Source organism: Anomaloglossus baeobatrachus, chromosome 1, assembly GCF_048569485.1.
Source record: "Anomaloglossus baeobatrachus isolate aAnoBae1 chromosome 1, aAnoBae1.hap1, whole genome shotgun sequence".
NCBI lineage: Eukaryota > Metazoa > Chordata > Amphibia > Anura > Aromobatidae > Anomaloglossus > Anomaloglossus baeobatrachus.
The window spans coordinates 482,515,527-482,529,256 of NC_134353.1; the positions used below are offsets into that span (position 1 = coordinate 482,515,527).

At 47.1% G+C, this 13,730-nt stretch overlaps 1 protein-coding gene across 1 annotated transcript in view; it reads right to left on the minus strand.

Annotated features, from left to right (window-relative positions):
* The window catches only part of COPE (coat protein complex I subunit epsilon), an 81,382-nt gene that overhangs the window by 31,920 nt on the left and 35,732 nt on the right, over window positions 1–13,730 (minus strand). Inside the window, exons 6-7 of the mRNA XM_075338373.1 lie at window positions 10,052–10,133; window positions 9,302–9,457 (exon numbers count right to left, since the gene is read on the minus strand). Coding sequence (XP_075194488.1) covers window positions 9,302–9,457; window positions 10,052–10,133 — 238 coding nt within the window. The remainder of the gene's footprint in view (window positions 1–9,301; window positions 9,458–10,051; window positions 10,134–13,730) is intronic.

Here is a 13,730-nt window from a genome sequence, read left to right on the forward strand (position 1 = left end):
CAAGTTTAAGCAGATCTACTATATTATGAGCACTCCGTAACTGGAGATCACTCAGACACAGTTCCGGGATTGCATTCCAGCAACTGAACGGTTTGCAAACAGCCTTAACATTGAGCCCTCCTGATTTGTACCTCCGATTACGTATGGTCACAGTGAGTGCCCCATGGGCTGAGAAGAAGGGAATTTTGTTTACTTACCGTAAATTCCTTTTCTTCTAGCTCCAATTGGGAGACCCAGACAATTGGGTGTATAGGCTATGCCTCCGGAGGCCACACAAAGTATTACACTAAAAGTGTAAAGCCCCTCCCCTTCTGCCTATACACCCCCCGTGCCTCACGGGCTCCTCAGTTTTGGTGCAAAAGCAAGGAGGAAAAAATTATAAATTGGTTTAAAGTAAATTCAATCCGAAGGAATATCGGAGAACTGAAACCATTCAACATGAACAACATGTGTACACAAAAAACAGGGGCGGGTGCTGGGTCTCCCAATTGGAGCTAGAAGAAAAGGAATTTACGGTAAGTAAACAAAATTCCCTTCTTCTTTGTCGCTCCATTGGGAGACCCAGACAATTGGGACGTCCAAAAGCAGTCCCTGGGTGGGTAAATAATACCTCATAATAGAGCCGTAACGGCTCCGTCCTACAGGTGGGCAACCGCCGCCTGAAGGACTCGCCTACCTAGGCTGGCATCTGCCGAAGCATAGGTATGCACCTGATAGTGTTTCGTGAAAGTGTGCAGGCTCGACCAGGTAGCTGCCTGACACACCTGCTGAGCCGTAGCCTGGTGCCGCAAGGCCCAGGACGCTCCCACGGCCCTGGTAGAATGGGCCTTAAGCCCTGAGAGAACCGGAAGCCCCGAGGAACGATAAGCTTCGAGAATTGGTTCCTTGATCCACCGAGCCAGGGTTGATTTGGAAGCTTGTGTCCCTTTACGCTGGCCAGCGACAAGGACAAAGAGTGCATCCGAGCGGCGCAGGGGCGCCGTACGAGAAATGTAGAATCTGAGTGCTCTCACCAGATCTAACAAGTGCAAATCCTTTTCACATTGGTGAACTGGATGAGGACAAAAAGAGGGTAAGGAGATATCCTGATTGAGATGAAAGGGGGATACCACCTTAGGGAGAAATTCCGGAACCGGACGCAGAACCACCTTGTCCTGGTGAAACACCAGGAAAGGGGCTTTGCACGACAACGCTGCTAGCTCAGACACTCTCCGAAGTGAAGTGACTGCTACTAGGAAAACCACTTTCTGCGAAAGGCGTGAGAGAGAAATATCCCTCATTGGCTCGAACGGTGGTTTCTGAAGAACCATCAGCACCCTGTTCAGATCCCAGGGTTCTAACGGACGCTTGTAAGGAGGGACGATGTGACAAACCCCCTGCAGGAACGTGCGTACCTGTGGAAGTCTGGCTAGGCGCTTCTGAAAAAACACAGAGAGCGCAGAGACTTGTCCCTTAAGGGAGCCGAGCGACAAACCCTTTTCCAGTCCGGATTGAAGGAAGGACAGAAAAGTGGGCAAGGTAAATGGCCAGGGAGAAAAACCCTGAGCAGAGCACCACGACAGGAAAATTTTCCACGTCCTGTGGTAGATCTTGGCGGACGCTGGTTTCCTAGCCTGTCTCATAGTGGCAATGACCTCTTGAGATAATCCTGAAGACGCTAGGATCCAGGACTCAATGGCCACACAGTCAGGTTGAGGGCCGCAGAATTCAGATGGAAAAACGGCCCTTGAGACAGCAAGTCTGGTCGGTCTGGTAGTGCCCACGGTTGGCCGACCGTGAGATGCCACAGATCCGGGTACCACGACCTCCTCGGCCAGTCTGGAGCGACGAGGATGGCGCGGCGGCAGTCGGCCCTGATCTTGCGTAACACTCTGGGCAACAGTGCCAGAGGAGGAAACACATAAGGGAGTTGAAACTGCGACCAATCCTGAACTAAGGCGTCTGCCGCCAGAGCTCTGTGATCTTGAGACCGTGCCATGAATGTCGGGACCTTGTTGTTGTGCCGGGACGCCATTAGGTCGACGTCCGGCATGCCCCAGCGGCAACAGATCTCCTGAAACACGTCCGGGTGAAGGGACCATTCCCCTGCGTCCATGCCCTGGCGACTGAGAAAGTTTGCTTCCCAGTTTTCTACGCCCGGGATGTGAACTGCGGATATGGTGGAGGCTGTGGCTTCCACCCACAGCAGAATCCGCCGGACTTCCTGGAAGGCTTGCCGACTGCGTGTCCCGCCTTGGTGGTTGATGTATGCCACCGCTGTGGAGTTGTCCGACTGAATTCGGATCTGTTTGCCTTCCAGCCACGGCTGGAACGCCTTTAGGGCAAGATACACTGCCCTTATCTCCAGAACATTGATCTGAAGGGAGGACTCTGTCTGAGTCCAAGTACCCTGAGCCCTGTGGTGGAGAAAGACCGCTCCCCACCCTGACAGGCTCGCGTCCGTCGTGACCACCGCCCAGGATGGGGGCAGGAAGGATTTCCCCTTCGACAGAGAAGTGGGGAGAAGCCACCACTGAAGGGAAGCTTTGGCTGCCCGAGAAAGGGAGACGTTCCTGTCGAGGGACGTCGACTTCCTGTCCCATTTGCGGAGAATGTCCCATTGAAGTGGGCGCAGATGAAACTGCGCAAAAGGAACTGCCTCCATTGCTGCCACCATCTTCCCTAGGAAGTGCATGAGGCGCCTCAGGGGGTGTGACTGACCTTGAAGGAGAGATTGCACCCCTGTCTGTAGTGAACGCTGTTTGGTCAGCGGAAGCTTCACTATCGCTGAGAGAGTATGAAACTCCATGCCAAGATATGTCAGTGATTGGGCCGGTGTCAGATTTGACTTTGGAAAATTGATGATCCACCCGAAACTCTGGAGAGTTTCCAGAGCAATGTTCAGGCTGTGTTGGCATGCCCCTTGAGAGGGTGCCTTGACAAGTAGATCGTCTAAGTAAGGGATCACCGAGTGTCCCTGAGAGTGTAGGATTGCCACCACTGTTGCCATGACCTTGGTGAAGACCCGTGGGGCTGTTGCCAGGCCGAAAGGCAGCGCCACGAACTGAAGGTGTTCGTCCCCTATGGCGAAACGCAGGAAGCGCTGATGCTCTGGTGCAATCGGTACGTGGAGATAAGCATCTTTGATGTCGATTGATGCCAGGAAATCTCCTTGGGACATTGAGGCGATGACGGAGCGGAGCGATTCCATCCGGAACCGCCTGGTTTTCACATGCTTGTTGAGCAGTTTTAGGTCCAGAACGGGACGGAAGGATCCGTCCTTTTTTGGCACCACGAACAAGTTGGAGTAAAAACCGTGACCCCGTTGCTGAAGAGGAACAGGGATCACCACTCCTTCCGCCTTCAGAGTGCACACCGCCTGCAGAAGAGCCTCGGCTCTGTCGGGGGGCGGAGATGTTCTGAGGAAACGAGACGGAGGACGAGAGCTGAACTCTATCCTGTAACCGTGAGACAGAATGTCTCTCACCCATCGGTCTTGGACATGTGGCAACCAGGCGTCGCAAAAGCGGGAGAGCCTGCCACCGACCGAGGATGCGGTTTGAGGAGGCCGCAAGTCATGAGGAGGCCGCTTTGGTAGCGGTCCCTCCGGCGGTCTTTTTAGGACGTGACTTAGACCGCCATGCATCGGAGTTCCTCTGACCTTTCTGAGGCCTTTTGGACGAGGAAAATTGAGACCTGCCCGCGGTCCGAAAGGACCGAAACCTCGATTGTACCTTCCGTGGTTGAGGTCTGTTTGGTTTGGACTGGGGTAAGGATGAATCCTTTCCCTTGGATTGTTTAATGATTTCATCCAATCGCTCACCAAACAAGCGGTCGCCAGACAATGGCAAACCGGTTAAGAACTTTTTGGAAGCAGAGTCTGCCTTCCATTCACGTAGCCACATGGCCCTGCGGAGTACCACCGAATTGGCGGATGCCACCGCCGTACGGCTCGCCGAGTCCAGGATAGCATTAATGGCGTAGGACGCAAACGCCGACGCCTGAGTGGTTAAGGACACCACTTGCGGGACAGATGTACGTGTTACTGCATTAATCTGCGCCTGACAAGCTGAGATAGCTTGGAGTGCCCATACGGCTGCGAATGCTGGAGCAAAAGACGCGCCGATAGCTTCATAGATGGATTTTAACCATAGTTCCATCTGTCTGTCAGTGGCATCTTTGAGTGAAGCCCCATCTTCCACTGCAACTATGGATCTAGCCGCCGCCAGTCTGGAGATTGGAGGATCCACCTTAGGACACTGAGACCAGCCCTTGACAACCTCGGGGGGGAAGGGATAACGTGTGTCCTTAAGGCGCTTGGAAAAACGCTTGTCTGGACAGTCTCGGTTTTTCTGGATTGCCTCTCTGAAGTCAGAGTGATCCAGAAACATATTTAATGTACGCTTGGGAAACCTGAAACGGAATTTCTCCTGAGAAGCAGACTCCTCAATTGGAGGAGCTGGGGGAGAAATATCCAACACCTGATTGATGGTCGCTATAAGGTCATTCACTACTGCGTCACCTTCAGGTGTATCTAGGCTGAAAGCGGCTTCAGGATCAGAATCCTGATCTGAAACCTCCGCTTCATCCTCCAGAGAGTCCCCCTGCTGGGACCCTGAACAATGTGATGAAGTGGAGGGAATTTCCCAGCGACCCCGCTTGGGCGGCCTGGGACTGCGGTCCATGTCAGAGACCTGACCCTGGGACCTATGGGTTACCCCAGGGGCACTTTGCTGTTCCAATTGAGGGGGACCAGGGGTCAAGGATTGGACAGTGCCCGGGGCCTGAATCACCGGTCTGGACTGCAATGCTTCCAGTATTTTAGCAGACCATTTATCCATACTCTCAGTTTGTCAGCAAAGGCTGCAAACTCCGTCCCTGTCACCTGGACAGTGGTAGCAGGTGGTTCCACCTGGGCCACCAGTAGCCGAGGCTCCGGCTGAGTAAGTGCCACAGGGGCAGAGCATTGCACACAATGAGGGTCAGTGGAACCTGCCGGTAGTACAGCTGTACAAGAGGTACAGGTTGCAAAGTACGCCTGTGCTTTGGCACCCTTGCTTTTTGCGGATGACATGTTGTCTCCTCTGAGAACAACCAGGAGGGTATATAGCCAAAAATCAACAGAGCGACCGTACAGTGCAAATGTATAGCCTATAAGCCTATATATATATATATATATATATACATATATATATACACTTCGGCACTCAGTGGGGCCAGCACCACAGGTGCTGCTTACCGACCGCTCAGAGCGGTTGTGTGATCACCAGATTCCCTGCCTGGGTCTCCCTGTGTTGTCTCTCTTCTCCAGCGTCTGAATTGCTGACAGGAATGGTTGTCGGCGTTCTGTGGGGAGGAGGGGACCGTGGGCGTGCCCAAGAAAAGTGCGGGAATCTAGTGCCCCAGTGTACTGAGTGAGGAGGGAGGAGGATACTAATGTATGCTCCAGCCCTCGGCGCTGACGATCTGTGCAGCGACCCGCCCTTCCCCTGACTGGCAGGCCTGTGGGCGGGAATATACGACACTAGGCCGCAGAAGCCGGGGACTAAAGTTATAAGCGCGGCCGGCAATAAGCGCGGCCGCGCGGTAGTCCCCGGCGCACTAACACACCCAGCAGTGCTGCAGTGTGTATGGCACAAGCGCTCCATGCGCGGTAGTCCCCGGCGCACTAACACACCCAGCAGTGCTGCAATGTGTATGTCACAAGCGCTCCATGCGCAGTAGTCCCCGGCGCACTAACACACCCAGCAGTGCTGTAATGTGTATGGCACAAGCGCTCCATGCGCGGTCCCCACGGGGACACAGAGTACCTCATAGTAGCAGGGCCTTGTCCCTGACGATACCCAGCTCCTATCCAGCAGATTCCCAGGGGCTGCGGAGGGAGCACGGTCCCAGTGCCTGGAGACCGATCCGGATCCCACTTCACCCAGGGCCCATTAAGGGATGGGGAAGGAAAACAGCATGTGGCTCCTGCCTGTGTACCCGCAATGGGTACCTCAACCTTAACAACACCGCCGACAAAGTGGGGTGAGAAGGGAGCATGCTGGGGGCCCTGTTATGGGCCCTCTTTTCTTCCATCCGACCTAGTCAGCAGCTGCTGCTGACCAAGCTGTGGAGCTATGCGTGGATGTCTGCCTCCTTCGCACAAAGCATAAAAACTGAGGAGCCCGTGAGGCACGGGGGGTGTATAGGCAGAAGGGGAGGGGCTTTACACTTTTAGTGTAATACTTTGTGTGGCCTCCGGAGGCATAGCTATACACCCCAATTGTCTGGGTCTCCCAATGGAGCGACAAAGAAATATACATGTCCTGGATACACCTTTTTAAAGGTGCTCAACTATTTATTAATTCATTTGATTTGTGTCTGACCCCAGCAGGAGAGCAATTTGCAAAGCGGTATTCCCCCCAGATTATTTCTGATTCTAAGATGTTCAAGCATTTTAACAAGTGTCTACCGCAGGGGTCTCAAACACAGCTGGGTGTATGGGCTGCACATAGATAAAAAAAATTATGGGGGAGCGGGGTTGGGGGGTGGGGAGGCAGCATTCTTTGCAGGACAAAATTACATTTTTTACTAGTACGATATTTTATCTTCTATATTTTGATTTTATATTTTATCCCCGTCTTGTAGGTAATACTGTTTCACATTAGCACCATATAGTAACCTTGGCCAACTACTTGTAGTAATGTGCCCATCCTTGTCCCCTTTTACTAATGTGCACATGCTGGTCCTCTTCTTGTAGCAATGTCCCATACCAAGAACAATTCTCCTTACCTGTCCCCCGTTCTCTCTGTGTCCTCTTTCCTGCTTCTTGCAGCCTGCAGGCCCGTGGCGCCCTTGATAATCGCGGCCGATGCAGGGGCCTGCCGCTGCCAGCGCTTACTTTGACTATTTGCCCATGCTGTCGCCGGGCCAAATCAGAAGCTGATGCGTATGGCGTCAGCTGCTGGCCTCTGATTGGTTGGCGACTGCCATTGGAGTATGTAGTTGTATAGAGAGCTTGTCTCTGCACAGCGTGGGCAAATCAGTCAATGCAAGCGCTGACAGCGGCCACGATCATCAAGCAGCCGCATGCGAGCGGTGTTTGGGACCCCTGGTCTACAGAGTCACCCTAACCCAAATGTCTCAGTCTTATATAAAGATCATTCCTAAACAGTGAAAAGATTCCCTTGAGAGCGCCAGCTATAGACCCATATATTTACTAAAGTTCAATCTTCAAAAGTTGTTAAACTTTTAGTTTAATGACCAACCCCTCTTCTTCCAAGCATCAAACAAAAATCCAAGATTTGTTTGCAAATTATATAATGCTTTCCCTCAAACATACATGTTTCCCTCCCAAACATGAATTCTTTAATACAGGAACATAGTACCTTGCGAAAGTATTCACATCCATCATTTTAGGTCATCAGTTTTTGAAGTTGTGGATTTTACACTGTACAATTATTTTGGTTTATAAAACTTTCAATAAAAATGTACACTCTCTTTAGATAAAAATTGAACCTATTGAAAGTTTTACACTAGCTGCTGCAGCTTTTTTAGAAAAAGAAAAAAAAACAAACTAAGAAATAAATGTAAAACAAATAAAAACAAACTGTATTTTTCGTTTTATTTTTTTTTAAATCAGATCTGTTTTATTAAACAATTAGGAATCAATACAGAGAAAATATATTGCATCTTATATAACTAGTAAAAGCGTACATTGGTATTTTTCGTTTTATAACGAAAGCAGAGATCTCATCTGCACACGCGCCACCTCCAGGCGCCATTTTCCTTAAGTCCACTGCTGGGAGATCAATGGGCTGGAGGCAGTGCGCGCAGAGGTGATCTTGAGCTGAAAGCTCCATGTGCGTACACGCAGACTTAAGGGTACTTTACACGCTGCGACGATCTCGTTAGCGATGTGACACGCCAGATCGCAGATAAGATTTGCCGACACTCACAGCTGGCAGCCATGCTGTATGACCGCTGGCTGTGACAGGTCAGGGATGTAGCAGGGCTGGAAGCGTCGTGGGACCTCGTGTGGATTACTTCGGACCTGGAGGGATGTTTTGGGGGTTAATAAAGTGGTGAAAGAGGGTGGCTTTTTATTTTATTTCAAATAAAGGATTTTCTTGGCTGTTTGTGGTTATTTACTTTCACTTACAACAGATTAGTGATGTGGGGTGTCTCATAGACGCATGACATCACTAACCTAGGGCTTAGTGGCAGCTATGGGCTGCTCCTATTAACTCCTTATTACCCCAATTGCCACCGCACCAGGGCAACGAGAAGAGCCGGGTCCAGCACCAGAATTGGCGCATCTTATGGATGCGCCACTTCTGGGACAGCTGTGGGCTGCTATTGTTAGGCTGGAAAGGGCCAAATAACGATGGCCCTTATCACCCTAATAATATCAGCCCTCAGTTGTCTGCTGAACCTTGGCTGGTATTAGAAAAATGTGGGGATCCCACGTTTTTTTTTTAATAAATCAAATAATTAAAAAGTGTGGGATCCCCTTTATTTTTTATAACCAGCCAAGGTACAGCAGAGAGCTGGGGGTTGCAGCCTGCAGCTGCTGCTGTTCCTGTGCTGTATATGAAAAATGGGGGGGACCCCATGTTATTTTTTTTACCCCAAAAAAATAAAAAAAAAAAAAGCTAACCAAGCTGGCTATCAAGCAATTCGGTTATTTCTTTCTATGTATTCTGTTCTTTCTTATTATCTAATCTATATGTTCTTATTATCTATCTATTCTGTTTCTTCTATCTATCATCTATACTAGCTACCTATCCATTATCCTTTCCTTTCATATTTTGTTTCTCTTTTAAAAAAACGCAATGACAAAAACGCACGAAAATCGCGTTAAAAACGCACCAAAAATGCACCTACATTACAAGCGTTTTTTGGGACATTTCCAGGCTCTCTCTGACAAGGTGCAGTTTTGGTTGCAGTTTGTGTGCAGAAAAAACTGCAGCGTGTGCATGTAGCCTTAGGGCGCCATTATTTGAAGCCCGCACCGCTGACAGAGCATCTCAACTGCCGCACTGCCCTGCTCCACACAGCCCCCACAGCACCCACCGCACCCCTGATTTTCCTCCCACATTTTTGTGAAGAAAGGTGTGTACGAAATATACGATATCTGATTTAAACAATAGGTAGTGTTCTGATAACCTTTTCCTTTAAACAATAGGATCCATGTAAAGTAAAGCTAAACTGGTCTGGATTTCCAGACAGGTTAAAAAAAAAATGGCGAATCACTCTGTCGACGTCTTTGGCCATATGAATAGGAGTTTTTTCTCATTAATAAGCAATGGCAAGAAAATCATAAAAAGTAGACCTCTACCTTGTCTAAAGCCTCCTGTAGGACTCCTTCAGCGTCCTCCCACTTGCCCTGTCCCATGTAACATGTAGCTTGCCCATTTAACAGGAGGACAGTGGACGAGTATTTGTCAGACATCTCTTGGAAGATGTAGAAGGCATCCTGCAGCTTATCCCCACCCTATTGGAATAAGAAGCAAGTATAAGAAAACTGAGCACAGAGATACAGCAGCAATAGATACAACACACAGTGTAAAAAGGTACCTCAGTCTATGAAATATTCAGGAGTGATCACACTATCTTGGTATACATATAACGCGATCCTAGTTATGTGAGATGCACAAAAGTAAAGGGCAACTGGCCATAGGGAGAAGAAAGGCTCATTTTATAAGGGTCTGCTTAATGATAGACAATGATCCAGTTACACGAGAGGATATCGAGAAGAAAGAATAGGGTCAGTCACCTAGAGGCCATTAGGTCACAACTATCAGGCCAAGATTCAAGTCAAGGAGAGCACGTGTCTGCTGCCAATCATCCAGGGTTAATGCTGGTTAATCATACTTCTAAACTACATGCCCTTAAAGGGTTGACGGCTCGATTGCACCAGAATAGGTGGTTTTTATCTGGTGGCTTTCCATTCTGGCTTATAAAGGGAGGTCCGGATCAGGAAGCAACTCCTCTACGATGTTCATATGCAAGAAGCATATCGATTGTTTTGAGACAACCCCTATAAAAAGTAACTTTGTCTGTTTTACATCCAATACCACATACTGACCATGGCGATGTTAACCCATGCTGTCGCCAGCTGTGTCAGTGTTGCGTCCTCATCGGTGTCCACCATCTTCTTGAGTTCTTTACTAGAATGAAAAACCAATAATGAAACCAACCTGGAAATCGTAAGCTTTCCTTACATATTATCCAAGACGCAATGCCTTGAAGAACAGCTAAGTTGGTTGCTAGCAATTTCCAAGTGTTGTACTAAAAATGTGCTCCACTGTTACCAACTCGGGAATGACTGCGGTTTACCTCTTACCGCGCCATGCCACATATGTAGTTCATGGTGATGGCACAGGCACAAGAGTTGTGCCGATGTGATCACCAAAGAAGCCTGATGATGGCTTGGGCCCTGCTGTATTGACCAGGATCAAAGAGGATCCCAACTGTGTCCTTATTGACACAATGAATAACAAGAGTAGCCCTAAACAGTCAGTGTAAGGAGGCTCCCTCCGACCCCCTTTTCTACTTACCCCAACAACACTCACTCCCATCCACAACCAACCTCCTCTCCCAAACTACAGGGTCTATAAAATTGTGTTTCTTGTTCATGTTTTAAAAAACAATCAAATAATTTTGCATTTATATCAAAGGGGAGAGCAGTATGATGTAGGGGCAAGGACCCAGATTCCGCAATATGTCACTTACTAGGCTGCTTATTGCAGTTTCAATGAAATCAGCGTTTTCAGCAGGAGATTATGACTGGAGGACTAGATGTCTTGTGACAATTAGTCCTCCTGTTCTGTGTAACTCTGTCAACGTATAGTGCTAATCAGTGGTGTGGGTGGGGTTTTACAGGGCTCAGAATTCAGAGAACTGGTAGATCTGCAGCAGAGAAAAAAAAAATGATTTTATCAAAATGACCGCAAGCAGCTCAATAAGTGACAACGCTGGAATCAAGGTCTATGTCCCTACATGTTGCTCTCAGATTGCATGGCAAAAACTTGGTGACAGATTTTCTTTAACCCCTTAACAACTGCGGGCAGTAAAGTTACATTCTACCGGTCATAGTGTTAATCCCCCACTGGTTGTTGTGGGTAGCCGGGGGAGATCCGCGCACATCTCAGCTGATTTGTACAGCTGACATGTGTGGCTTGCAGGCACGAGTGAAATCTTTATCCACCCGTACCTGTTAACCACTTAAATGGCGCTGTCAAAATGTGACAGCGCCATTGTAATGGCGATCGCGGTAAAGGTTTACACACCACCCACCACCGGAAGTCATGTGACGTGATCACATGGATCCGATGGTTGTCATGGTAGCACAGAATCATGTGATGACTGCTGTAGCTCACATGACTCAGGTCCTGTAACAAGCAGCGGAGTACTGCAGGTTACAAGACATGATCATTTCTCCTGATCAGAGCAGTGCTGCTCTGATCGGGAGAAAAGAAAAGAAAGAGTGATCAGACTGCTGATCCTTATAGTTCGCTATGGGGACTAGTAAAATAAAATAAAAAAATAAAAAATGTTTTGAAAAATGAAAAAAAAAAAAAACTAAAAACAAAGAAACAAAGCTAAAAGTTCAAATCACCCCCCTTTCGCCCCATTGAATATCAAAGGGCTAAAAAATAAAAAATACACACACATTTGGTATCGCCGTGTTCAGAAATGCCCGATATAAAATCAATTAATCTGATCGGTACAGGGCAATTAATCTGATCGGTACAGGGCATAGCGGCAAAAAAAATTCTAAAACGCCAAAATTACGTTTTTTGGTTGCCGCAAATTTTGTGCAAAATGCAATAACAGGCGATCAAAACGTAGCATCTGTGCAAAAATGGTACCATTAGAAACGTCAGCTCGAGACGCAAAAATTAAGCCATCACTGAGCCATAGATCCCGAAAAATGAGAATTATTTGCTGTTTTCCAGTACATTATATGCTAAAACTTGTCGTTCCATTTTAAAGTACAACTTGTTCCGCAAAAAACGAGCCTTCACACAGCTAGATTGACGGAAAAAAGAAAAAAGGTTACGGTTCTCAGAAAAAAGGAAGCAAAAAACCCCCCAAAAAAACGGAAAGCGCAAAATTGGACAGTCAGAAGGGTTTAGCAGCTCTAGAAAAATAGTCATGGTCCTTAATGACAAAATAGGCTGGGCTCATAAATGGGTCACTTTGCTATAATACATAAATGCTTATTACTGTTCTAATGTAGAAATTAAAACAGAATTTATGATACTTTCATTACCAATAATGTTTCACGGCTTGTAATTCTGGTCTTATGCTTCGTGCCTCCCCTTTATACAACCTGCCTTCTTGTATCCTCCCCATTTGTGCTTTGTGGAAGGAGTAAATTATCTATAGTGGTGCTCACTATCATACAGCCTATGTAACCAAGCCTTCTCACTGTTTTGCATAGAATATCCACATAACGTGCTATAATACATATCGGCCGGCTGAGGAAGGCAGAAGAAGAACTGGGGGGATCGAAAAGTTGAAGAATAGTTATATGCTCAAAATATTGTGAATGAATGTCACATTTTCACCCAAATGGTGTGTACACATTGAAGGAGTTCTCTGGGCCTATGATATCCTGATAGGTCAAATTAAATTAGTGGATGCACCCGCACCGATGCGGTTATTAGCTCCGATGGCAGGATGTAGCCACTGTCCAAAGACTAACAGCAATGTGTAGTGGCCGCTACTGAGAGCTGCGGATTAGCTCCGATTCTCTTGGGTTTATTGATTCTTCCATGTGACCGGACAGTATGGACTAGCCTACACTCCATGTCATCAATGAGCCTTGAGCACCCATGACCGGGACAGTGATTCAAACAGACCACTTTGGTAGGCACTAGCCACTGCTTTGACCCAGTCTTCTAGCCATCACTATTCTCCCTGTGTCAAAGAAGGCCATGTTTTTACATTTGTCCATTTTTCCTGCTTCCAACACACAAACTTGATGTCATGACCATGCTCTGCAGGCCCGCCATCCTGCATAGCCAGTCTCTCGCCTTTGCTCTGTAGGCTGGTTTCCCAGGGCTGTGGAGTCGGTAAGCCAAACCTTCGACTCCGACTCCGACTCCTCAAATTCTCTTGCACCGACTCCGACTCCGGCTCCGGCTCCGACTCCGACTCCGGCTCCGACTCCGACTCCGACTCCTACATATATTGCTTATAGTTAGGTGAAAAATTTATTGTAGTACATGAATATGTGTATGTGAACATCAGACATTTAATAATTTTAATGATACAATAATCAAGATATTTGGATAGAACATAAAATATATTTATTGGAATACAACTTTAGAACACAAAAAACTGTAATAAATTGTAAATATGTAATACACTATGTAATATACAGTAGATTACATATATATCTTGTGTGTGTATACACTGTATATATATATATATATATATATATATATATATATATATATATATATATATTTTACATATTTACAATTTATTAGTTTTTTGTGTTCTAAAGTTGTATTCCAATAAATATTTTATGTTCTATCCAAATATCTTGATTATTGTATCATAAAAACAATTAAATGTCTGATGTTCACATTGTACTACAATAAATTTTTCACTTAAATATAAGCATTATACTAAATGTTATTATTTAGTAAAATATTCAGCACATTCTGCATTGCACTCCTGTCCCCAATTTATTATATATTTTAGGAGTCGGAGTCGGTGCATTTTATACCGACTCCGACTCCACCAAAATG